Source organism: Herpailurus yagouaroundi, unplaced genomic scaffold, assembly GCF_014898765.1.
Source record: "Herpailurus yagouaroundi ecotype Mexico unplaced genomic scaffold, PumYag 180, whole genome shotgun sequence".
In the NCBI taxonomy this organism is placed as follows: Eukaryota; Metazoa; Chordata; class Mammalia; order Carnivora; family Felidae; genus Herpailurus; species Herpailurus yagouaroundi.
In genome coordinates this window covers 6,471,875-6,498,304 of record NW_024412411.1, presented here as the reverse complement: position 1 = coordinate 6,498,304, position 26,430 = coordinate 6,471,875, and the positions used below count along the sequence as shown (strand labels likewise).

The 26,430-nt window shown below is 38.7% G+C and overlaps 1 protein-coding gene across 5 annotated transcripts in view; it reads left to right on the top strand.

The window, feature by feature from the left end:
• Window positions 1-26,430, top strand: part of GDPD4 (glycerophosphodiester phosphodiesterase domain containing 4) — a 198,733-nt gene that overhangs the window by 131,939 nt on the left and 40,364 nt on the right. For 3 of the 5 annotated variants that reach the window (XM_040489447.1, XM_040489450.1, XM_040489446.1), the window contains 3 exons: window positions 2,709-2,791; window positions 3,527-3,573; window positions 24,181-24,979. In XM_040489447.1, the coding sequence (XP_040345381.1) occupies window positions 2,709-2,791; window positions 3,527-3,573; window positions 24,181-24,674 (624 nt within the window). In that variant the 3' untranslated portion in view covers window positions 24,675-24,979. Of the gene's footprint in view, window positions 1-2,708; window positions 2,792-3,526; window positions 3,574-24,180; window positions 24,980-26,430 lie in introns of those variants that run through there. The other 2 variants (XM_040489449.1, XM_040489448.1) reach the window with 1 other exon arrangement.

Genomic DNA, 26,430 nt, shown 5'->3' with positions numbered 1-26,430 from the left:
CAGGAAAATCCAGATCTTGGCTCTATCACTTACTGTGTAAATTTGGAAATGTTAGTTAACCTGTCTGTGCCTCAGTTTATTTATTAGTAAATTAGGGATAATGATAGTACAACAGAAGTATTTTTATCCACCATAGTTTAGTCTGATCACTGGTCTGTTAATTGAAAAAGTTAAAGTGGAAAATCATCTATCTATCTATCTATCTATCTATCTATCTATCTATCTATCTATTTCACAGTCAATCAGCCTTTACTACTTAAAAACAGACAGCTGATGGGGCGCCTGGGTGGCGCAGTCGGTTAAGCGTCCGACTTCAGCCAGGTCACGATCTCGCGGTCCGTGAGTTCGAGCCCCGCGTCGGGCTCTGGGCTGATGGCTCAGAGCCTGGAGCCTGTTTCTGATTCTGTGTCTCCCTCTCTCTGCCCCTCCCCCGTTCATGCTCTGTCTCTCTCTGTCGCAAAAATAAATAAACGTTGAAAAAAAAATTAAAAAAAAAAAAATAAATAAAAAAATAAAAATAAATAAATAAATAAAAACAGACAGCTGAAATGTAGTGCCTCAAACAAATATTTTTTTGTTATATCCTTTATGATAGCTCAATGGTCTTCTGGTCTGAGCCAGCTTGGTCTAGGATGGCCACATTCTTATGTCTAGTGTCTTACCTGGGATGACTGATGTCTCTGTTCATGTTGTCAGTCATCCTCAAGGAGGCCAGCTTGAGCATGTTCACCTGGTGGCAGTGGATTCCCAGCTGCAAGAGAGGTCAAGCCCTAATGCACATGCAGTTTTCAGGATTTTTTAGGTGTGATATTTGCTAATGTTCCGTTGGCCAAAGAAAATTACATGGCCAAATCTAGATTCAAGGTGGAATAGTGGAGAAATAGACTTCATTTCTTGATGGGGAGGAACAGCAAAATCACATTGCACACAGACCTGCATTTTGGGAAGAATGTTGTGGTCATATTTATAAACAATCTGTCACATACATACTTCACACGTTTTATTTTAATTTAAAATATTCATTTACCTTGTAACAGAGAGTCAAGGTCTTTGAGGTTACTTTAGCTGATTGAATACTCTATTCACTTGCTTATTTAAACGCTGAATAAACCAGCTATGACCTCTAAGTTTTGTTTCTTTAAACAACAAAGTCATTGGGAGAAACAGTCTGAATGAGGGATTTACCCAGATTTTCATAATCCTTTTACCCTAGTCTCTCACAGTGTTTCACTCACACCTCATTCAGTTGCAGTTTATTTTTTAATGACCTGTTCTTTCTTCATTGAGATTTTCAAAGCATTGGCTTAGTTTTCTTAAAAATGACATACTTCTTTTTCACTTAGATTTAAGTGACATTTAATTACACTGCACAGTTATAACAAGTACAACTGTTCTAAGCCATTTAAGGAGAAAGAACGATTGATTCTTTTTAAGGATTTTTTTAAGGTTTATTTATTTTGAGGGGGAGACAGAGGGAGAGGGAGAGAGAGAGAGACAGACAGACAACAGCAGGGGAGGGACAAAGAGAATCCCAAGCAGGCTCCAAGCTGTCAGCAGAGCCAGACACAGGACTCGATCCCATGAACTGGGAGATCGTGACCTGAGCCAAAATCAAGAGTTAGACACTTAACCAACTGAGCCACTCAGGCGCCCCAAGAACGACTGATTGTTAGTAAATGGACAGCTCGCCTGGTGGGCATTCTGTAGCAGGCCAAGCTATCAGTCAGTTTCCCAGAGGGGATTAAGAGCCTGGGTTTAGTGGAAGTTGGTTAAATGTTTTCTACTGTACCTGCTTAGTGGGCTGTGGTGAGGATGAAGTGTGAAAACACCTTTAAAGTGCTTAGAATACTTCCTTAGCTCTTATGATGCTAATTAATTAATTGTTAGTTGTTGTCATCATGACCATTAGTGTTACTGTCATTATTAATGTTAGTATTCACTCCACAGAAAGACCCTGGGATAAGGTGAGGAATGGCTCAAGAAAAAAAAAATCCCAGACCCAACAGAGAGGGAACAATGGAGTTGGAAAGGGAGGATCAAATCAGGGAATTACAAAACTCACACAAGAGGACCAAGGAGATGGAGCTCTGGGTAATGGGTGATTCAGGCAAGGAGCATGGAGAAGGGGGCACATTAGCTAAGGGGGAGTTCTAATTTCAGCATACTTATTTGAAACATGACGATTTAGAACAAAAATTCCTAGATTCTAGCTCACAGTCCAGTTGCTTCAGCGTCATCCGAGAAGCAGATGAGAATGCAGAAATGGTAGTTTCTGAGATATGTAGTGAGACCTAGGACCCTGTATTACTCCAAGGTGTCCAGGTATGCTCGGATGTGCAGCCAGATTTGGGAAGCAGTACTATGAAAACACAGAGGGGTAGAAGTCAAGAAACCTGAGCTATATGGAGTCCTAGGTCCAGAATAGACTTGCTATGTGACTTCTCTGGGACTCCTCTGAGGGTTAAGGGAGATAAAGAGTATGAAGTGCTTTGTCCCGTGTAGAGTCCCCTGCACATCTAAGGGGTGATAGGATATCAGCAGGTACTCTCTCTGTTTGAGACCACCACATCAGTCAAAGTTTCTTTACCTGCTCAGCCTTTCCCCTGCTCTTCCCCCAACCCAGGCAGGAGAGCATAGGACGTGGCCCATGTGATCTGAAATCCTTTCCAACTGTAGTTTTTTAAACTGTTTTGTTTTCTGTTTTGCAGACACCAGGTTACTATATGTTCATGTGGCTTCTCATGGATAGTGTTTCTGCGGTTCTCATTTTTGCCATATTTTATTTTCATTGGTAAGCATATAGTTGCTCTTTTAAATGCATTTTTCCCAAGATAAAAGTGTGAATAGTTCTTATGTAAAGTTCAGAAAAAAACACTTAGACTCTTCCTGTAATTCCACGTGGCAGGCTCTCCGGAAGACAGTGTTTGTACTTTGAACCTGTCATTTCTTCTCATGCTGCCTGTAGCTCCTCACACCCTTTCTGCCACCTCAACACAGGACGATATTCTAAGGATATGGACTCTCACTGAAGCCTAGTCAAATCCTGTTACTACAGATTCATCATAGACCAGTTAGAAAAGGACAAGGGTTGAAGGTTGTACAGAACAAGTGCCTCAACTTCCCACCTTCCATGAAACAAAGCAGGTTCACAAACTGGGAAGCCCGGGTTGTAGCCCTGGTTATGGTCCTCAGTTGCTGGGTGAACTGCTTCTTTCTAGGCTATAGTCTTATTATCTGTCCAAGATCACATTTGAGAATCCTTGCAGGGCAAATGCTATAGGATTGCAAGATTCAAGGTGGGAAAGGGAACATCCAGGTAGCAGAATTTTAGCTAGAGGAGTCCATAGTTGTTTGACCTCATCATGCCCATCATTTCTTCATTTGTGAGTTATCCTTTAAAGAAGAAAGTATAAACCCTGTACTTAAGTGAGAATTTGGATAATGTTTCTTTTCTGCCTATTGCCTTGGATTATTGTCTTTTTTGGAAGAGGCCTGTGAGACTCATGGGTGGTCTGTTTCCTTCTAGGTGGAGAGAGAGCAAAAAAGAAATGTTCAATAACAACATTCACACAGGTAAAGTCAGAGGCTTAGCCTTCTCCTGTCTCTTCATCCTTACCCGTTGCCTCCAGGATGTGGGGCCTGCTTTTCATGTCTCTGACAAGAACTGAGAGAGTCTGTGGAAAGTGGGAGGTGGGGACCAGGGATAAGTTGGGAAATATAGGCTGGAAAGCCCTTGACATCAGGCTTCATTTTGGACTTTATCTTTTGGAGTGAGGCCTCTTGGAAGACTTTGAGCATGGGTGTTTATTTGTTCACTTGTTCATATATTAATTCATCACACAGTTATTGAGTACCCCCTTTGTGCCAGGCATTCTGAGAAGGGCTGAAGATAACTGAAAGCTGTCTATGGAGGTGGCCCAAGGGAAGGGAGGGCTGACACCCAAAGAACAGTGAGGAAGGAAGCAAAAGTAGAGCAGTTGACACCATTGGTCCAGGCACCGAGGTCCAGCTACCATAGTATCTGCCATGCCGGTGAGAGATGAATGTGTTTTATGGGCCTTCAGTTGTGGGTGATGTATGTTGGAGGGTGGAGGGAGAAAACTGCAGAGATCCTGAAATGCTGGACTAGAGTCTAGGCTCTGCATATAAGTAATCAAGAGATGGCAAATGAGCTTTGAACAAGGGAGCAATATGCTTAGATTTCTGTGTAAAGGGATAGAATAACAGAATACCTCTTATTTAGAAGAATAACTCAGGGACTGAGGAAGTGAGATAGGCACAGCAAGGGGAAGGGAAGCTACATTTTATTTTTCAGGAGGCTGTGGGGATAATAACACAGTGAGTAACTGGTTGGAAAGCCAGTGCAATGTCAAAGGAGAAGCCAATTGGAGGCAAAGGACTGTGCGATACACAATACAGTTTTCTTCCACAGTTCCTGGAGCCTTAGGTAAAGTGGGTACAGTCACAGAATCATGAATTAATTTCATTTCTCGTGGATAGTGGTGAAGATCCTGAAACACCGTGCACCAGCTGGCAGAGGGTTGAACTGATAGAATACTTTAAGAGTTGCAGGAATGGATCCACAGGGACCATGAAAAAATAAGTTCAGAAACCTGAATAAATTAAGTGGAGGGCAATCGTCTTTAATACTGTGAAACTGAAGGATCAAACTAAGTTCACCCAAATCTCTTAGATCTCAGAAAGATCTTAAGTAATTTTTGAGTTATATGGATTTTAAGATCACTCTGCTTACTGTTAATAAGTCTGAAGGTTTTATTCTAGCTACCTTATTATTTTCAGTAGTTGTATTAGTAAACTGGGACTGCTATAACTAAATACCACAATTTGGATGGCTTACACAACAGAAATTTATATTCTCAGTTCTAGAGCCTAAAAGGCCAAGATCAATGTGTGAGCAGGTTTGGTTTCTTCTGAGGCCTCTCTCCTTGGCTTGCAGGTAGCCATCTTCCTGCTGTGTCCTCATACAGCCTTATCTCTGTGCGCACACGTACACTCAGTGCCTTTCTGTGTCCACATTTTCTTTTCTCCAATCATATTGGATTAGGCCTGATTTTAATCCCTTCTTTAAAGGCCCTATTTCCAAATATACTCCAGTTCTGAGGTACTGGGGTTTGGGGCTTCCACGTGTGAACTTGAGGGGCCCAAAATGTAGCCCAAAACAGTAATAGAGCCAGGAATTGGAAAAAACAACAACAACAACACATGAAAATGGTGATGAAAGTATGCATGGGAGAGAAAGTTTTGAAGGAAAATTCAAAGAATGTATATGTATGAATGAAGGAAAAATTACTTAGTTAAATTGACCCCAACTCCCTACCATATTGAAATGATGATAAGAAAATAAGGTGAATAAAAAATTAAGAATTTTTCTTGGTTTTTTTTTTTTTTAAAGTTTTTAGTTGTCTGTTACAGAAACCAATTTTGCCTGATCTAAGCAGAAAAAAAATGTATTGAAAGGCTGTTTGGGTGCCTCCAAGAGACACCTAGAAGGTACAGGACCAAGTTTAGAATCAGGGAAGGTACAGGGAAGACTGAAGCCAAAACCACAGCCCAGATCCACTGGGGCTGAAGAGAATAGAACCCCAGACACTAAGTACAGTATCACATCTTGCACCACAACAACCTCCAGGATGGGCATGTACTGGTGCAACTGCTGCTGCCACCATAAGGCATTCATCTTTCTAGCTTTAGGATGTATTTTTCAACACTGTAAAGAAGTCAGTCCTTTGTCTTCTGCCTCATATAGTTTCTTATGAAAAAAAAAAAAAAGTCTTCCGTTTTATCTTTGTTCCTCTACTTGTAATATGTCCTTTTTCTCTAGCTGCTTTTTAAGATTGTTCTTTTTATTACTGGTTTTCAATAATTTGATTATGGTTTACTTTGTTGTATATGAGTATGTGTGTGTCTATCTATCCTGCTTGGGGTTCGCTGAACTTTTAGATCAGTCAGTATAATTTTCATCAAATTGATACATTTTCAGTCTTCATTTTTTCAAATATTTTCTTGCTCCTACCCTCTTCTGGGGTTCCCAATTACATAGATATGAGAAAGTTTGATATTATCCCATTGGTTGCTGAGACTCTGTTTGTTGTTATTTGTAGCCTATTAATTTCTCTGCTTCCTCTTGAGTAGATTCTATTTCTGTATATGTTAGTTTTTTATTGCTGTGTAACAAATTGCTGCAAACCTAGCAGCTTAAAATAATACAAATTTATCATCTCACAGTTTCTGTGGGCCATGGGTTCAGGCATGGATTAATAGGGTCCTCTACTTAAGAGTCTCCCAGGCTAAAATCAAGGTATCAGCCTAGACTACAATCTCATCTGAGACTAGTTGTTGGAAGAATTTAATTCCTTACTGAATTGTAAGTGGTAGAACTGAAGTTGTTTTGTTTCCTTGATGACTGTTGGCAGGGTTTGCTCTGAGTTCCTAGAGTCCACCTTCAGGTCGCAGCCATATGGCCCTCTGACAACATGGCAGCTTACTTATTCAAAATCAGCAGGAGAATATCTTATAGCAGATAGATTCAGGAAAAAGAGACCAAAGGAAGTAAAATAACATACAAAACAAACAGAAAACAAGTTGACACATGATAGTCTTAAATCCAACCATTTATTAATTACATAAAATATAAATGGAGCAGATACATCGAAGTAGGGATTGTCAGACTGGATAGAAAAAAGCAGGACCTAACCATATGTTGTCTACAAAAGAAATATTTAAGGGGCGCCTGGGTGACTCACTTAAGCGTCTAACTTCGGCTCAGGTCATGATCTCACCATCAGTGAGTTTAAGCTCCACGTCAGGTTCTGTGCTGACAGCTCGGAGCCTGAAGCCTGCTTCAAATTCTGTGTCTCCCTCTCTCTCTGCCCCTCCGCTGCCCCTGCTCTGTCTCTCTCAAAATAAAATAAAAACATAAAAGTTTTTTTAAAAGAAATATTTAAATATACAACAAAAGATTAAAAATGAAAGAATGGGAAAATGATATGGCATGGAAAAACAGTAAGCATAAGATATAACATCTGAAAAAAATAGACTTCAAAACATGGAGCGTTACTGGAAGCAAAGATTTCATAAGTGATGAAAAGGTCAGTATAGCAAGAAGGCATTATAATTAGAGCTCTGTATAAACTTCATACATGAAACAAAAACTGAAAGAGAGAAATAATGCTTGGGCATTTTAACATTCCTCTCTCAGTCCCTGCAAGAACAATGAAACACAAAAAATAAAATCAGAAAGTCTGAACAACACTTACAGCCACATGGACCTAACTGACATAAAACATTATACACAACAACTGCAGACTATATAATATTTTCAAATGTACATGGCATATTGCCAAAATAGACCACATGACAGGCCATAAAACAAGTCTCAATACATAAATTTAAGAAGACTGAAATCTTAAAGTATGCTCTGTGACCATAACAAAATTAAATTAGAAATGAGCTTTAATATGGGAATGCAAGCTGGTGTAGCCACTCTGGAAAGCAGTATGGAGGTTCCTCAAAAAACTAAAAATAGACTACCCTACAACCCAGCAATTGCACTACTAGGCATCTATCCACAGGATACAGGTGTGCTGTTTCGAAGGGACACATGCACCCTCATGTTTATAGCAGCACTATCAACAATAGCCAAAGTATGGAAAGAGCCCAAATGTCCATCGATGGATGAATGGATAAAGAAGATGTGGCATATCTATACAATGGAGTGTTACTCGGCAATCAAAAAGAATGAAATCTTGCCATTTGCAGCTACGTGGATGGAACCGGAGGGTATGTGCTAAGTGAAATTAGTCAGAGTAAGACAAAAATCATATGACTTCACGCCTATGAGGACGTTAAGAGAAAAAACAGATGAACATAAGGGAAGGGAAATAAAAATAATATAAAAACAGGGAGAGGGACAAAACAGAAGAGACTCATAAATATGGAGAACAAACTGAGGGTTACGGGAGGGGTTGTGGGAGGAGGGATTGGCTAAATGGGTAAGAGGCACTAAGGAATCTACTCCTGAAATCATTGTTGCACTATATGCTAACTAATTTGGATGTAAATTTTAAAAAATTAAATTAAAAAAAGAAATGAGCTTTAATAAAATACTAGGTAAGTCTCTAAATGTTGGAAATTAATGTATTTCTAAACATCAAGTTGATTTATCAAGGGATAAATCACAAGAGAAATTAGAAAATATTTTAAAAGGTAATGCATATACAATAGTAAAATTTGTGGGGTAAAACTAAAGCAGGACTTGGAAATTTGTAACTTTAAATTTTAGAATGAAGAAAGCTTAATATTGATAAGGTTTCTACCTCAAGAATCTAGAAAAAGAAGAATAAATTTTTCCCCAAGTAAAAGGAAGGAAAGAATAAAGATAGCAGGAATCAATGAAATAGAAGATACCCCAAAAATAGAGAAAATGAAAAAAAGTAAAAGTTTATTTTTTTATTTTTTATTAAATATATGAAATTTATTGTCAAATTGGTTTCCATACAACACCCAGTGCTTATCCCAAAAGATGCCCTCTCCAATACCCATCACCCACCCGCCCCTCCCTCCCACCCCCCCCCCCCCCCCCGTGGGTTCTCAGTTTTTAAGAGTCTCTTATGCTTTGGCTCTCTCCCATTCTAGCCTCCTTTTTTTTCCCTCCCCCTCCCCCACGGGTTCTGTTAAGTTTCTCAGGATCCACATAAGAGTGAAAACATATGGTATCTGTCTTTCTCTGTATGGCTTATTTCACTTAGCATAACACTCTCCAGATCCGTCCACGTTGCTACAAAGGGCCATATTTCGTTCTTTCTCATTGCCCTGTAGTACTCCATTATGTATATAAACCACAATTTCTTTATCCATTCATCAGTTGATGGACATTTAGGCTCTTTCCATAATTTGGCTATTGTTGAGAGTGCTGCTATAAATATTGGGGTACAAGTGCCCCTATGCATCAGCACTCCTGTATCCCTTGGATAAATTCCTAGCAGTGCTACTGCTGGGTCATAGGGTAGGTCTATTTTTAATTTTTTGAGGAACCTCCACACTGTTTTCCAGAGCGGCTGCACCAGTTTGCATTCTCACCAACAGTGCAAGAGGGTTCCCGTTTCTCCACATCCTCTCCAGCATCTATAATCTCCTGATTTGTTCATTTTGGCCACTCTGACTGGCGTGAGGTGATATCTGAGTGTGGTTTTGATTTGTATTTCCCTGATGAGGAGCGACGTTGAGCATTTTTTCATGTGCCTGTTGGCCATCCAGATGTCTTCTTTATAGAAGTATCTATTCATGTTTTCTGCCCATTTCTTCACTGGATTATTTGTTTTTTGGGTGTGGAGTTTGGTGAGCTCTTTATAGATTTGGATACTAGCCCTTTGTCCAATATGTCATTTGCAAATATCTTTTCCCATTCCGTTGGTTGCCTTTTAGTTTTGTTGATTGTTTGCTGTGCAGAAGCTTTTTATCTTCATGAGGTCCCAATAGTTCATTTTTGCTTTTAATTCCCTTGCCTTTGGGGAGGTGTCAAGTAAGAAATTGCTGTGGCTGAGGTCAGAGAGGTCTTTTCCTGTTTTCTCCTCTAAGGCTTTGATGATTTCCTGTATCACATTCAGGTCCTTTATCCATTTTGAGTTTATTTTTGTGAATGGTGTAAGAAAGTGGTCTAGTTTCAACCTTCTGCATGTTGCTGTCCAGTTCTCTCAGCACCATTTGTTAAAGAGACTGTCTTTTTTCCATTGGATGTTCTTTCCTGCTTTGTCAAAGATGAGTTGGCCATACATTTGTGGGTCTAGTTCTGGGGTTTCTATTCTATTTCATTGGTCTATGTGTCTGTTTTTGTGCCAATACCATGCTGTCTTAATGATTACTGCTTTGTAGTAGAGGCTAAAGTCTGGGATTGTGATGCCTCCTGCTTTGGTCTTCTTCAAAATTACTTTGGCTATTCGGGGCCTTTTGTGGTTCCATATGAATTTTAAGAGTCCTTGTTCTAGCTTTGAGAAGAATGCTGGTGCAATTTTGATTGGGATTGCATTGAATGTGTAGATAGCTTTGGGTGGTATTGACATTTTGACAATATTTATTCTTCCAACCCATGAGCGTGGAATGTTTTTCCATTTCTTTGTGTCTTCTTCAATTTCCTTCATAAGCTTTCTATAGTTTTCAGCTTACAGATCTTTTACATCTTTGGTTCGATTTATTCCTAGGTATTTTATGCTTCTTGGTGCAATTGTGAATGGGATCAGTTTCTTTATTTGTCTTTCTGTTGCTTCATTATTAGTGTATAAGAATGCAACTGATTTCTGTACATTGATTTTGTATCCTGCAACTTTGCTGAATTCATGTAACAGTTCTAGCAGACTTTTGGTGGAGTCTATCGGATTTTCCATGTATAATATGTCATCTGCAAAAAGTGAAAGCTTAACTTCATCTTTGCCAATTTTGGTGCCTTTGATTTCCTTTAGTTGTCTGCTGATGCTGGAACTTCCAACACTATGTTAACAGCAGTGAGAGTGGACATCCCTGTCGTGTTCTTGATCTCAGGGGAAAAGCTCTCAGTTTTTCCCCGTTGAGGATGGTGTTACCTGTGGGCTTTTCATAAATGGCTTTTATGATGTTTAAGTATGTTCTTCTATCCCGACTTTCTCGAGGGTTTTTATTAAGAAAGGATGCTGAATTTTGTCAAATGCTTTTTCTGCATTGATTGACAGAATCATATAGTTCTTATCTCTTCTTTTATTAATGTGATGTATCACGTTGATTGATTTGCGAATGTTGAACCAGCCCTGTATCCTAGGAATGAATCCCACTTGATCATGGTGAATAATTTTTATATGCTGTTGAATTCGATTTGCTAGTATCTTATTGAGAATTTTTGCATCCATATTCATCAGGGATATTGGCCTATAGTTCTCTTTTTTTACTGGGTCTCTGTCTGCTTTAGGAATCTAAGAAATACTGGCTTCATAGAATGAGTCTGGAAGTTTTCCTTCCCTTTCTATTTCTTGGAATAGCTTGAGAAGGATAGGTATTATCTCTGCTTAAACGTCTGGCAGAACTCCCCTGGGAAGCCATCTGGTCCTGGACTCTTATTTGTTGGGAGATTTTTGATAACTGATTCAATTTCTTCACTGGTTATGGGTCTGTTCAAGCTTTCTCTTTCCTCCTGATTGAGTTTTGGAAGTGTGTGGGTGTTTAGAAATTTGTCCATTTCTTTCAGGTTGTCCAGTTTGTTGGCATATAGTTTTTCATAGTATTCCCTGATAATTGCTTGTATCTCTGGGGGATTGGTTGTAATAATTCCATTTTCATTCATGATTTTATCTATTTGGGTCATCTCCCTTTTCTTTTTGAGAAGCATGGCTAGAGGTTTATCAATTTTGTTTATCTTTTCAAAAAACCAACTCTTGGTTTCATTGATCTGCTCTACAGTTTTTTTAGATTCTATATTGTTTATTTCTGCTCTGATCTTTATTATTTCTCTTCTTCTTCTGGGTTTAGGGTGTCTTTTCTGTTCTGCTTCTATTTCCTTTTGGTGTTCTGTTAGATTTTGTATTTGGGATTTTTCTTGTTTCTTGAGATAGGCCTGGATTGCAATGTATTTTCCTCTCAGGACTTCCTTCGCTGCATCCCAAAGCGTTTGAATTGTTGTATTTTCATTTTTGTTTGTTTCCATGTATTTTTTAATTTCTTCTCTAATTGCCTGGTTGATCCATTCATTCTTTTTTTTTTTAAGATGTTATTTTTTTTTTAATTTTTTTTTAATGTTTATTTATTTTTGAGACAGGGAGAGACAGAATATGAACGGGGGAGGGGCATAGAGAGAGGGAGACAGAATCGGAAGCAGGCTCCAGGCTCTGAGCCATCAGCCCAGAGCCTGACGCGGGGCTTGAACTCACAGACCGTGAGATCATGACCCGGGCTGAAGTCGGATGCTTAACTGACTGAGCCACCCAGGCACCCCTCCATTCTTTAGTAGGGTGTTCTTTAACCTCCATGCTTTTGGAGGTTTTCCAGACTTTTTCCTGTGGTTGATTTCAAGCTTCATAGCATTGTGGTCTGAAAGTATGCATGGTATGATCTCAATTCTTGTATACTTATAAAGGGCTGTTTTGTGACCCAGTATGTGATCTATCTTGGAGAATGTTCCATGTGCACTCGAGAAGAAAGTATATTCTGTTGCTTTGGGATGCAGAGTTCTAAATATATCTGTCAAATCCATCTGATCCAATGTATCATTCAGGGCCCTTGTTTCTTTATTGACCTTGTGTCTAGATGATCTATCCATTGCTATGAGTGGGGTGTTAAAGTCCCCTGCAATTACCACATTCTTATCAATAAGGTTGCTTATGTTTGTGATTACTTGTTTTATATATTGGGGGGTTCCCGTATTCGGCGCATAGACATTTATAATTGTTAGCTCTTCCTGATGGATAGACCCTGTCACTATTATATAATGTCCTTCTTCATCTCTTGTTACAGCCTTTAATTTAAAGTCTAGTTTGTCTTATATAAGTATGGCTACTCCAGCTCTCTTTTCACTTCCAGTAGCATGATAAATAGTTCTCCATCCCCTCACTTTCAATCTGAAGGTGTCCTCAGGTCTAAAATGAGTCTCTTGTAGACAGCAAATAGATGGGTCTTGTTTTTTTTATCCATTCCGATACCCTATGTCTTTTGGTTGGCGCATTTAGTCCATTTACATTCAGTGTTATTATAGAAAGATATGAGTTTAGAGTCATTGTGATGTCTGTAGGTTTCATGCTTGTAGCGATGTCTCTGGTACTTTGTCTCACAGGATCCCCCTTAGGATCTCTTGTAGGGCTGGTTTAGTGGTGATGAATTCCTTCAGTTTTTGTTTGTTTGGGAAGACCTTTATCTCTCCCTCTATTCTAAATGACAGATTTGCTGATAAAGGATTCTCGGCTGCATAATTTTTCTGTTCATCACATTGAAGATTTCCTGCCATTCCTTTCTGGCCTGCCAAGTTTCAGTAGAGAGGTCCATCACGAGTCTTATTGGTCTCCCTTTATATGTTAGAGCACATTTATCCCTAGCTGCTTTCAGAATTTTCTCTTTATCCTTATATTTTGCCAGTTTCACTATGCTATGTCGTGCAGAAGATCGATTCAAGTTACGTCTGAAGGGAGTTCTCTGTGCCTCTTGGATTTCAAGGCCTTTTCCCTTCCCCAGATCAGGGAAATTCTCAGCTATTATTTCTTCAAGTACACCTTCAGCACCTTTCCCTTTCTCTTCCTCCTCTGGAATACCAATGATGCGTAGATTATTTCTCTTTAGTGTATCACTTAGTTCTCTAATTTTCCCCTCATACTCCTGGATTTTTTTATCTCTCTTTTTCTCAGCTTCCTCTTTTTCCATAATTTTATCTTCTAGTTTACCTATTCTCTTCTGCCTCTTCAATCCGAGCTGTGTCCATTTTATTTTGGAGCTGGTCGTCTCCATTTTATTTTGCAGCTCATTTATAGCCTTTTTTAGCTCCTCCTGGCTGTTCCTTAGTCCCTTGATCTCTGTAGCAATAGATTCTCTGCTGTCCTCTGTACTGTTTTCAAGCCCAGCGATTAATTTTATGACTATTATTCTAAATTCACTTTCTGTTATATTGTTTAAATCCTTTTGATCAGTTTGTTAGCTGTTGTTATTTCCTGGAGATTCTTTTGAGGGGAATTCTTCCGTCTCGTCATTTTGGATAATCCCTGGAGTGGTGCGGAACTGCAGGACACTTCCCCTCTGCTGTCTGGAATAACTTGCGTTGGTGGGCAGGGCCGCAGTCAGACCTGATGCCTGCCCCCAGCCCGTCTCTGGGGCCACAGTCAGACTGGTGTGTATCTTCTCTTCCCCTCTCCTAAGAGCGGGATTCACTGGGGTGGCATGGCCCGACTGGGCTACTTGCACACTGCCAGGCTTGTGGTGCTGGGGATCTGGCATATTAGCTGGGGTGGATTGGTAAGGTGCACAGGGGCGAGAGGGGTAGGCTCAGCTCGCTTTTCCTTCAGTGATCCACTTTGGGAGGGTCCCTGTGCAGCGGGAGGGAGTCAGACCTGCCGCCGGAGGGATGGATCCGCAGAAGCACAGCGTTGGGTGTTTGCATGGTGCGAGCAAGTTCCCTGGCAGGAACTGGTTCCCTTTGGGATTTTGGCTGGGGGATGGGCGAGGGAGATGGCGCTGGCAAGTGCCTTTGTTCCCTGCCAAGCTTCACTCTGTCGTCCAGGGCCCAACAACTCTCCCTCCCGTTGTCCTCCAGCCCTCCGCTCTCTGAGCAGAGCTGTTAGCTTATAGCCTTCCAGATGTTAAGTCCCACTTGCTGTCCGAACACACTCCGTCCGGCCCCTCCGCTTTTGCAAGCCAGGCTCGGGGCCTCTGCTTGGCTGGCGGGCTGCCCCTCCATCCTGGCTCCCTCCCGCCAGTCCGTGTATCGCGCACCGCCTCTCCACCTTTTCTACCCTCTTCCGTGGGCCTCTCATCTGCACTTGGCTCTGGAGAATCCGTTCTGAGTAAAAGTTAATTTTTTGAAAAGATTAACAAAATTGATAAACTCTGAGCAAGATGAGAAAGGGAGGGAAAGGAAGAGAGAGAGATTGATTGCTGATACGATGAATGAAAAATGGATTATCTGTCCGTATCCTAGACATAAAAAGGAAAATTAGGAACATTTTTATGCCACTAAAATTTACAACTTAAGTAAACTAGAGAAATCCCTTGAAATAAACAGCTTACCAGAACTAAAAGAAGAAGAAATAGCAATTTTTAATAACTCACCTTCAGAATCAACTGCATATCCCAAAAACCTCACCAAAAGGAAACGTCTAGGCCCAGAGAATTTTCACTGGTTAATCAAATATTAAATAATGCTAATTTTATACCAACTCAGAAAAAAAGGAAGAGGAACACTACCTAGCAGATTTTTGAGGCCAACAATACCCTCCTATAAAAACTGACAAAGATATTACAATAACTAAATTTATACACCAATATCATTATGAACTTAGACCTAAAAATTCTTAGCAAAATGTTAGCAAATTGAATACATCAGTATATAAAAAGGATAATATGTCATAAGTAAGTAGGGTTTATCCCAGTAGTACAAGATGAATATATCATTTGAAAATTAATATAATCGACTGAATTAATAAAGTAGAAATAGTATATTTGACAGAAGTAAGCACCCATTTATGATTAAAAGAAAAGCTCTGGGAAAACTAGTAGAATTAAACTTCCTCAATCTGATGGAAAACATTTACAGGAAACCTACAGTCAATATCATTTTTAACGGTGAAACGATGAATATTTTTCCCCTAAGATCAGAAATAAGGCAAGGGTATCTGCTCTCACCACTTCTGCTCAGCATTGTGGAAATCCTAACTAGTTTGGTAAGATAAATAACAGGCATAAAGGAAGAAATAAAAAAACTCCTCACTTGCAGATTAATTACATAAAAATTCTAGACTTCCCAGGACAGTGGAGTAGGAGAACCCTACAGTCACCTTGTCCCATGGACACAACCGGTTAACACTCATGCCAGTGTAAATAATCCAGAAAATGTCTCAAAGACTGCCAGAACAAACTTCACAACTAAATATAGAGAAGAGGGTAGGAAGGGAAAAGATATAGTGTGATTTAGATGGGTTTAACCACCAGAAAGAGGGAGCTGTGGGTGTGGAGAGGGGAGAAAAAACAGACTATCACACCCAGAAGTCTGGACAGTGAAGATGAATCCCATAACATTTGGTGTTGAAAACCAGAGGGGCTGGATTTCATGAGTTCTTCTAATCAGTGAGACTTAAAGCCTGGAACTTTAAAAATCAGCAGGCTTGGCTCTAGGAGAGCCAAGAGGGCAATAGGAAACTGAGTCCCCACCCTTAAAGAGACAGGACAACACATAGCCCACAGGGATACACAATAGAAGCAGCAGTTTGAAAAACACTGGGGGCATAGAGGGAGTGTTATTTACTAATCTCAGAGTTCACTGAGGGATTTCTCCAGTAACAAAGGAGCTGGCAGGCATTATCTCCCTCCCTTGCCCCACCTAGCATAAACACATGGCCACCTGTGCCAACCAATGTGGCACAGCATTCACTAGCTAATTTGCTTATACTACACCCCATCCCCTCAAGCCAGGCTTGCCTCAGTCCTGGTGTTGCTGTTCCCCTCTCCCAGAAGACCAGCACAAATCTTGCCAACACATCTTCCAACTGTACACTTTGTAGGGCCTACATCCAGTGGAGGCTGGTGATCTCCCATGGGTGATTGTCACACCTTATTAAAACTGTGCCCCCAGCCCACATGTGCTTTGTGAAGCTGACTGGGTTCTGTTTCTGTGATGGCTATGCTTGCCCTGTGGAAGACGACTAGCACCACCTTGTTAAATTGTGTACCCTACCCACTACTTTCAAGAGCAAGAGACATAGCTGACTTACCTAACACAGAAAAACAGACAAAACTTGACTATATATATATCACTATATATATCTATATATCTATATATATATATTCACACACACATATATATAGTGATATATATATACAGTGATATATATATAAATATATATAGTCAAGTTATATATATATTTAATATATATATTTATATTTAATATATATTTAATATATAAATATATATAAGTATATATAAATATATAAAATATATAAATATATATTTATATTTAATATATATTTAATATATATATTTAATATATATATATTTAACATATATATATATTAAAGACAAAAAGAAAAAGAAAAACAGACAAAGAAAGTTAGACAAAAATGAGACTGAGGAATATGTCCCAAATAAAAGAGTGGGACAAAATCACAGCAAGAAACTTAAGGGAAATGGAGATAAGTAATATGCCTGATAGAGAACTTAAAGTAATGATCATAAAGATACTCAATGGACTTGAGAAAAGAGTAGAGGACATCAGTGAGACCCTTAAAGAGATGAAAAAAAAAGAACCAATCAGAAATAACACAATAATTGAAATTTAAAATAAACTATGGGGCACCTGGTTGGCTCGGTCAGTTAAGTGTCTGACTTTGGCTCAGGTCATTATCTTGCAGTTCGTGGGTTTGAGGCCCACGTCAGGCTCTGTGCTGACAGCTTGGAACCTGGAGCCTGCTTCAGATTCTGTGTCTCCCTCTCTGTGCCCCTCCTGCTCATGCTCTGTCTGTCTCTCAAAAATAAATTAACATTAAAAAAAAAAAAGTAAACTAGATGAAATAGATAGTAGGCTAGAAGCAGCAGAAGAATGGATCAGTGACCTAGAAGATAGTGTTATGGAAAGTAATCAAGCTGAACAGGTAAGAGAAAAATATTGTGCAAAATGAGAATAGACTTAGGGAACTCAGTGACTCCATCAAGTGCAATAACATTTGCAATGTAGGGATCTCAAAAGAAGAAGAGAAAAGGGGGCAGAAAATTTATTTGGAGAAACAATAGCTGAAAACTTTGTGAATTTGGGAAAGAGAACAAATTCAGATCCAGGAGGCACAGAGATCCTGCAGCAAAAATCAACCCAAGGAGGTCCATAAGACACATAGTAATTAAAATGGCAAAAGACAGTGATAAAGAATTTTAAAAGCAAGAGAAAAGAAAACAGCTACATAGAAGGAAAGCCCCTTAAGGCTATCAGTGGATTTTTCACCAGAAACTCTGCAGGTCAGAAGGGAGTGGTATAATACATTCAAAGTGCTGAAATGGAAAAATCTGTAGCCAAGGATACTGTATCCAGCAAGGCTATCATTCAGAATAGAAGGAGAGATAATGAGTTTCCCAGACAGACAAAAGTTAAAGAAGTTCATGACCACTAAGCCAGCCCTACAAGAAATGTTAAAGGGGACTCTTTGAGTGGAAAGGAAATGACCACTAGTAAGAGTTAATAGGAAGCACAAAAGCAGTAAAAATAAGTATGTATGTAAAAATCAGTCAAGAGGCTCACAAAATGAAAGGATGTGAAGTATTATACCATATACCTAAAACATGGGGAGGAGAGGAGTAAAGAATGGGTCAAACTTAAGTGACCATCAACTTAAGCAGAAAATATTATATACAAACCTAATGGGAACAACAAATGAAAAACAAGTAATAGGCAAAAAATAAAAAAGAAATAAATCTAGGTATATCTCTAAAGAAAGCCAACTTATGGTGAGAGAAGAGGGCAAGTGAAGAAACAAACAGAGAAGATCCACAAAAACATATAACAAATAACAAAATGGCAATAAATACATTCCTGTCAATAATTATGTAGTCTGTAAATGGACTAATTGCTCCAATCAAAAGACATAGTTTGTTGGAATAAATAGAATAAGAAAAAGACCCATCTATATGCTGACTACAAGAGACTCACTTCAGACCTAAAGACACATGCAGATTGAAAGTTAGGAGATGGACATATGTGGAATTTGAGAAACTCAACAGATGAACATAAGGGAAAGGAAGGAAAAATAAGACTTAAAAAACCAGAGAGGAAGGTAAACCATAAGAGATTCTTAAAAATGGAGAACAAACTGAGGGTTGTTAGAGGAGGGTGGTGGGTGGGTGGGTGGGAAGCGGGTTAAATGGGTGATGGGCATTAAGGAGGGCACTTTCAGGATGAGCATTGGATATCATATGTAAGAGATGAAGCACTGGGTCCTACTCCTGAAGCCAAGGCTACATTGTATGTTAACTAACTTGAAAATTTAAAAAAGGTGAGGAAATGGAAGAATATTTATCATGCAAATGGATATGAAAAGAAAGCCGAGGTAGCAATATTTATATCAATCAAAACTTTAAAACAAGGACTGTAACGAGACAAAGAAGGACACTATATGAACATTAAGGGGATAATACAACAAGAAAACATAATAATGCAAATATTTATGCATCCAACATGGAAGCATCCAAATATATAAACCAGTTAATAACAAATATAAAGGAACTAGTCTATAGTAATACAATAATAGGGAACATTAACACCTGACTTACAACAATGGACAAGTCCTCTAAACGGAAAATCAATAAGGAACAGTGGTTTTGAATGACACACTGGACCAGATGATTTAATAGATATATTCAGAACATTCATCCTAAAACAGAACACACATTCATTTCAAGTGCACATGGAACATTATCCAGAATAGATCACATATTAAGTCATAAAACAATTCTCAACGATTTCAAAAAGAAGTTATACCACACATCTTTTCTGACCACAACGTGATGAAACTAGAAAGCAACCACAAGAAAAAAAATCTGGAAAGAACACAAATAGGTGGAGGTTAAATAACATGCTAGTAAACAATGAATGGGTCAAGCAAGAAATCAAAGAGGAAATAAAAAAAATACATGGAGACAAATGAAAATGGAAACACAACAATCCAAAATCTTTGGGATGCAGCAAAAGTGGTTCTAAGAAGTTTATAGCAATACAAGCCTACTACCTTTAAGAAGCAAGAAAAATCTCCAACAAACAACCTAACCTTACACTTAAAGGAGCTAGAAGAACAACAAACAAACAATAAACAAACAACAAACAAAACCCAAAACCAGCAGAAGGAAGGAAATAATGAAGATTACAGCAGAAATTAATGATATAGAAACTGAAAAAACAATAGAACAGATCAATGAAGCCAGCTGTTTCTTCGAAAAGATCAACAAAATTGATAAACCTCTAGCCAGACATATTTTAAAAAGAAAGAAAAAAAAGAGGACTCAAAATCAGAAATGAAAGAGAAATAACCAACACCATGGAAATATAAAGGACTGTAAGAGAATATTATAAAAAAAGTACATTTCAAAAAAACCTGGACAACCTAGAAGAAATGGATAAATTCCTAGAAACAGATAACCCACCACAACCAAAGCAGGAAGAAATGGAAAATTTGAACAGACCAATTGCCAGCAATGAAATTGAATCAGTAACTTAAAAAACTCCCAACAAACAAAAAAATCCAGGACCAGACAGCTACACAGGTGAATTCTACCAAACATTTAAAGAAGACTTAATACCTAATCTTCTCAGACTATTCCAGAAAACATAAGAGAAAGGAAAACTTCCTAATTCTTTCTATGAGTCCAGCATTACCCTGATACCAAAACCAAATAAAGACACACACACATACACGCATGTGCGCGCACGCACACACACACACACCTAAAAAAAGAGAAAAAACTAAAAAAGAAAACTACAGGCCAATATCCCTGATGAACATAGATGTAAAAGCCTCAACAAAGTACTAGCAACCTGAATCCAACAATATATTTTTGAAAATTATTCACCACAATCAAGCGGGATTTATTTCTGAGTTGAAAGGGTGGTTCAATATTCACAAGTCAATCAGTGTGATACATCACATCAATAAAAGGATAACAACCATCTGATCCTTTCAATAGATGCAGAAAAAGCACGTGACAAAGTACAACAGCCATTCATGTAAAAACTCTCAACAAAGTAGTTTTAGAGGGAACATACCTCAACATAATAAAGGCCACAGGTTTTGTGGAAAACCCACAACTAATATCATCCTTAATGGAGAAAAACTGAGAGCTTTCCCCCTTAGGTCAAGAACAAGACAAGTATGTCTACTGTCACCACTTTTTTTTTTTTTAATTTTTTTTCAACGTTTATTTATTTGGGGGGGGGGGCCCCGCACAGAGAGAGCGTGAGCACGGAAAAAGCAGAGAGAGAGAGGCAGACACAGAATCGGAAACAGGCTCCAGGCTCTGAGCCATCAGCCCAGAGCCTGACGCGGGGCTCGAACTCACAGACCGCGAGATCGTGACCTGGCTGAAGTTGGCCGCTTAACCGACTGCGCCACCCAGGCGCCCCTACTGTCACCACTTTTATTCAACATTGTACTGGAAGTCCTAGCCATAGCAATAAGACTGCAAAAAGAAAGAAAAGGCATCCAAATCAGTAAGGAAGAAGTAAAACTTTCACTATTTTCAGATGACATGATACTGTATAGAGAAAACCCAAAGAACTCCACCAAAAAACTGTTAGAACTGATAAACTAATTCAGTAAAGTCACAGGGTACAAAATCATTGTTGCATTCTACACACTAATGAAGCAGCAAGAAGAGAAATTAGGAAAACAATCCCATTTATAACTGCACCAAAAATAATAAGATACCTAGGAATAAGCCTAACCAAAGAGGTGAAAGACCTGTGTTCTGAAGACTGTAACACTGATGAAAGAAATTGAAGGTGACACAAAGTAATGGTAAGACATTCCATGCTCATGAATTGCAAGAACAAATATTGTTAAAATGGGTATACTACCCAAAGCGATCTATACATTTAATACAATACTTATCAAAATACCGACAGCATTTTTCACAGAACTATAATAAGTGATTCTAGAATTTGTATGCAACCACAAAACACTGGAATTGGCCAAAGCAATCTTGAAAAGCAAAGCTGTAGGCATCATAATTCTGGACTTCAAGTTACATTTCAAAGCTGTAGTAATCAAAACAGTATGGTGCTGGCACACACACACAAAAAAAAGGCACATAGATCAACATAACAGAAGAGAAAATCCAGAAATAAAACCACAACTGTATGGTCAATTAATCTTTGATAAAAGAGGAAAGGATATGCAATGAGAAAAAGATAGTCTCTTCAACAAATGGTGCTGGGAAAACAGGATAGGAACATGCAAAAGAATAAAACTGGGCCACTTTCTTACACCATACACAAAAATGAACTCAAAATGGATTCAGGATCTAAATGTGAGACCTGAAACTATAAAAATCCTAGAAGAGAAAACAGGCAGTAATTTCTCTGACATTGGTCATAGCAACATCTTTCTAGGTATGTCCCCTGAAGCAAGGGAAACAAAAGGAAAAATAAAAAGCTTCTGTACTTCCAAGGAAACAACTAACAAAACCAAAAGATAACCTACTGAATGGGAGAAGATGATTGCAAATGACATATTGGGTTGAGGGTTAGTATCCAAAGCATATAAAGAATTTATACAACTCAACGCCCAAAAATAAATAATCCAATTTTTAAATTGGCAGAAGACATGAACAAACATTTCTCCAGAGAAGACATCCAGATGGCAAACAGATACATGAAAAGATGCTCAACATCACTTATCATCAGGGAAATGCAAATCAAAACGACAATGAGATATCACCTCACACCTGTCAGACTGGCTAAAATCAAAACACAAGAAACAGCAAGTGTTGGCAAAGATGTGGAGAAAGAGGAACCCTCATGCACTGTTGGTGAGAATGCAAACTGGTATAGCCGCTGTGGAAGACAGAGTGGAGGTTCCTCAAAAAAGTAAAAATAGAACTACCCTATGATCCAGTAATTGACATACTGGGTATTTACCCAAAAAATACAAAAACACTAATTTGAAGGGATACATTCACCCCTATGTTTATCACAGCATTATTTACAACAGTCAAATTATGGAAGCAACACAGGTGTCCATCAATAGATAAACGGATAAGGATGTGATACACACACACACACACACACACACACACACACACACACACACGTCTATTATTCATCCATAAAGATTAAATCTTGCCATTTGTAACAACACAGATGGATCTAGAGAGTATAGTGCTAAGTTAAATCAGAGAAAGACAAATATCATATGGTTTCACTCGTGTGGAATTGAAGAAACAAAATGAACAAAGGGGGGAAAAAGAGACAAATAAAAAACAGACACCTAACTATAGGAAACAGTCAGATGGTTATCAGAGGGGAGGCGGGTGGGAGGATGGGTGAAATAGGTAAAGGAGATTAAGAGTATATTTATCTTGATGAGCATTGAGTAATATATGGAATTGTTGAATCACTATATTATACATAACACTGTATGTTAACTATACTGGAATTAAAATTAAACAAAAAATCTAAGAAATCAACAAACAAACCTACTGGAATGAGTGAGTTAAACAGTGTCTCAGGATACAAGGTCAATATACAGAAAAATCAATTGTATGTCTATATATTAGCAATAAATAATTAGAAACTTAAAAATTTAAATAGCATCAATTACAAGACCAAAAAACCAAAATAGGAATAAATTTAAGGAAAACATTGCAAGCTGTCACAGAGAAGATATGGTTGGTCACCGAAAGCTACAGAAGTTTACTGAGAGAAGACACAAATGGACCAACATGCCACATTTATGAATTAGAAAACCTAATGTCACAGATACTACTTGTCATGGAATTGACCTACAAATTTAATTAAAGTGCAATTAGAATCCCCTTCCTCCTGTAAAGCTGACAGAAAATGAAGCTCATGTGTGCGGTGGTTTCAAGATTGACATTACACTCAGGGCAAAAACCACTGAGATCTGGACTGACTTCTTTGGATTCTCATTATCTTCTAGATTTTGGCCCCACAGTTCCTCACCGTATTGTAAAATCTTAAATGATTTTAAGGTGTTTTCTTGGGTTAATTATTATCCAGTTGTTAATTTGTCTTTGGTAAGATTCAGTTTTCTAGCTCCATTACTAGAAGTAGTCTCCATCATTTATTTTTCTGTCAGATTAAAATTATTTTTTCAGAACTTACTTGTGTGACAGATGCTGCTGAGTACTGTGTATGTAGTGGCAAGCAAGATGAAGTCTCTGCCTTTAAAAAGCTCCCATCCTAATTGAGGATGTATTCATTTGTTTGTTCAAATTGATTTGGAATCAGTGGTTGTGAAATGCATGAACTTTAAGCAGATGTGACTTCCTACCTTCTGAGAGCTTTCATGGTGACCTAAAATCTCATACAATAGACTCTTTTTTTTTTAATGTTTTTATTTATTTTTGAGACAGAGAGAGACAGAGCATGAACAGAGAAGGGGCAGAGAGAGAGGGAGACACAGAATCTGAAGCAGGCTCCAGGCTCTTCGCTGTCAGCACAGAGCCCGACGCGGGGCCTGAACTCACACATTGCGAGATCATGACCTGAGCCGAAGTTGGACGCTCAACCGACTGAGCCACCCAGGCGCCCCTACAATAGACTCTTAAACTCCAGTGCCATAATAAAATCTTTACAAAGTTCGGGGAAGGGAAAACTAAGGAGGGAAAGAACCTGAGATGGTACATGAGGGGCTAACATTTTAAAGATGATAAAACTTCACAACATGACCAGAAAAGATTGGAGAAGTGACATTTGAGGAATCTTTGTTTTTGTTGTTTCTATCCCACAGATCTTCGGAGTTTAAGCCTACAACAGAGGGAACATGGGAGTCAGGACTCCACGAATTTACCCATTAAGCCTTCCTTCCGAGTTTTGGGAAATCCTTGGGCTCTATCAGCCTTCTACCCAGCTTTAACCAAGAGCACAAAGAAACAGCCAGGCTCTTGCCATTTTTTAGTAGTCCCCAAGAAGAAATCCAGTGAACCAGAGCAAGTCAAGGAAACCATCAAACCACTAAGGCCTAGCAAGGATGATGTTAGACAACCATCACCCACCAAGAAAACATTTGAACCCACCTGGGATGCTCCCAGAGAGGCTACCCTTGAAACTGCATTGCCTTCCCTAAAGGTGAATAAACCAACAATTTCTTCCTTAGAGATTGCTCAATCTGAAACAGAACCTGAAAAGACCTCCACCTTTGAATCCTCTCAACAATACTCTTTTTTAGTATTTTCTACCATATCCAGCATGTTTTCCTATGAGCTGACCTCAAAGAAGAATTAGCCAATATTGCTTTCCTGTTCCTTTTCATCTCTGTTCCTAAGAGTGGTGATGGTGGGAAGTCGTCAAGAAAGGAGTGCAGAAGGGCCATTGAGGCTCTCAGGAGAACCACTCTGGTCTAGTGCTTTCAATAAAGAATGCATCTCTAGGGGATAGGCAAGGGAAAAACTGTTGTGGTCTTGAAGCTGGAGTTAGTTGTTCTCTGATGTTAGAAAGTTTCTCATCCTAACCCTTCATATTACTTCCTGCTAAAGGAATGACTGTGCACATCAGCATGGGAATAAAGGCAACTTCTCAGGAATGCAGAAGGTTACTGGTGTATTCTTTGGACCCCTCTGCTATCACTCACGCTGACAGAGACTAGGGGATGAGTGCAAAAGTGATGCCATCCTGAGTCAGAGAATGAGAAGTGGCACAGGTAAGGCCATGAGTTTGGGGAAAGATCATCTTACATGCATATTGTATGATCTAGTGTGCAGTGAGATACTTCCTAATAGCTTGTCAATGGCTGATTCCCCAGTGGGATGATGGGCATAATCCCATGCCCACCCAGTGGCCTACTAGACCTTGAGTGAAAGTCAGAGCCACAGCAAGTGTTTGGGACCTATCAGTCTGGAGGATCCCCAAAACGGAAGAAATGCCTGGCATTTACCAAGTGAAAGAAGCACTGCAATGAGATAAAAATGGAATATTTTTAAATACCTCATCAAACCTAAGCAAAAGCTCTAGAGCTTTATTCTCTTGACTGACACTAAGAATGGGATGTTGCCACTTCCCTCAGATAAAAGTCAATCTAGTGGATGAGTCAAGATAAATAGAACTATAATAAATAACTAAATATAATTATTTATAAATATAAATGCTTAAATAATTTTTCAAGGTAACAGTGAAAGAACTGTCACCAGGCATGATAGACAACATTAGTCTAACAAAACTTTAACACCAATCTTAATTCTTTTTTCATTTGTCCTTTAAAAAAAATGTGGTAAAATATACACGACAAAATTTATCATTGTAACTACTTTTAAGTGTACAGCCCAGTGGCATTAAGTACATTCATGTTGTGCAATCATCACTTCCATCCACCTCCAGAACTTTTTCATTTTGTAAAACAGAAACTCTGGATGGTTACTTAAACGTAAGATCTGAAAGTATAAAATTACCAGAAGAAAACATAGGGAAAAACCTTCTTGACATTGATCTGAGGTATGATTTTTTGGACATGATAGTGAAGTGCAGGCAACAGAAGCAAAAATAAACAAGTGGGATTGTATCAAACTAAAAAGCTTCTGCATGGCAAAGGAAACAATCAACAGAGTGAAGAGGCAACCTCCAGAGTGGGAGAAAATATTTGCAATCATATATCTAATAAAGGGTTAGTATCCAAAATATATAAGGAACTCCTACAATCCAATAGCAAATACATACATACATACATACATATGTAAAAATATACATACCTGAGTAAAAAATGGGAATGGGACCTAAATAGACGTTTCTCAAAAAAAATATATGCAGATGGCCAACAGGTACACAAAAACGGAAATTCAGTCAAAACCATGAAGAGAAATCCTCACACCTGGTAGAATGACTATTATCAATAAGACAAAAGATAACAAATGTTAGCATGGCAAGAAAAGAGAACTCTTGTACACTGTTGATGGGAATGTAAATTGTTACCGCCACTATGGAAAGCCATAGAGAGGTACCTCAAAAAAATAAAAAATACAACTACTATAGTCCAGCAATCCCACTATTG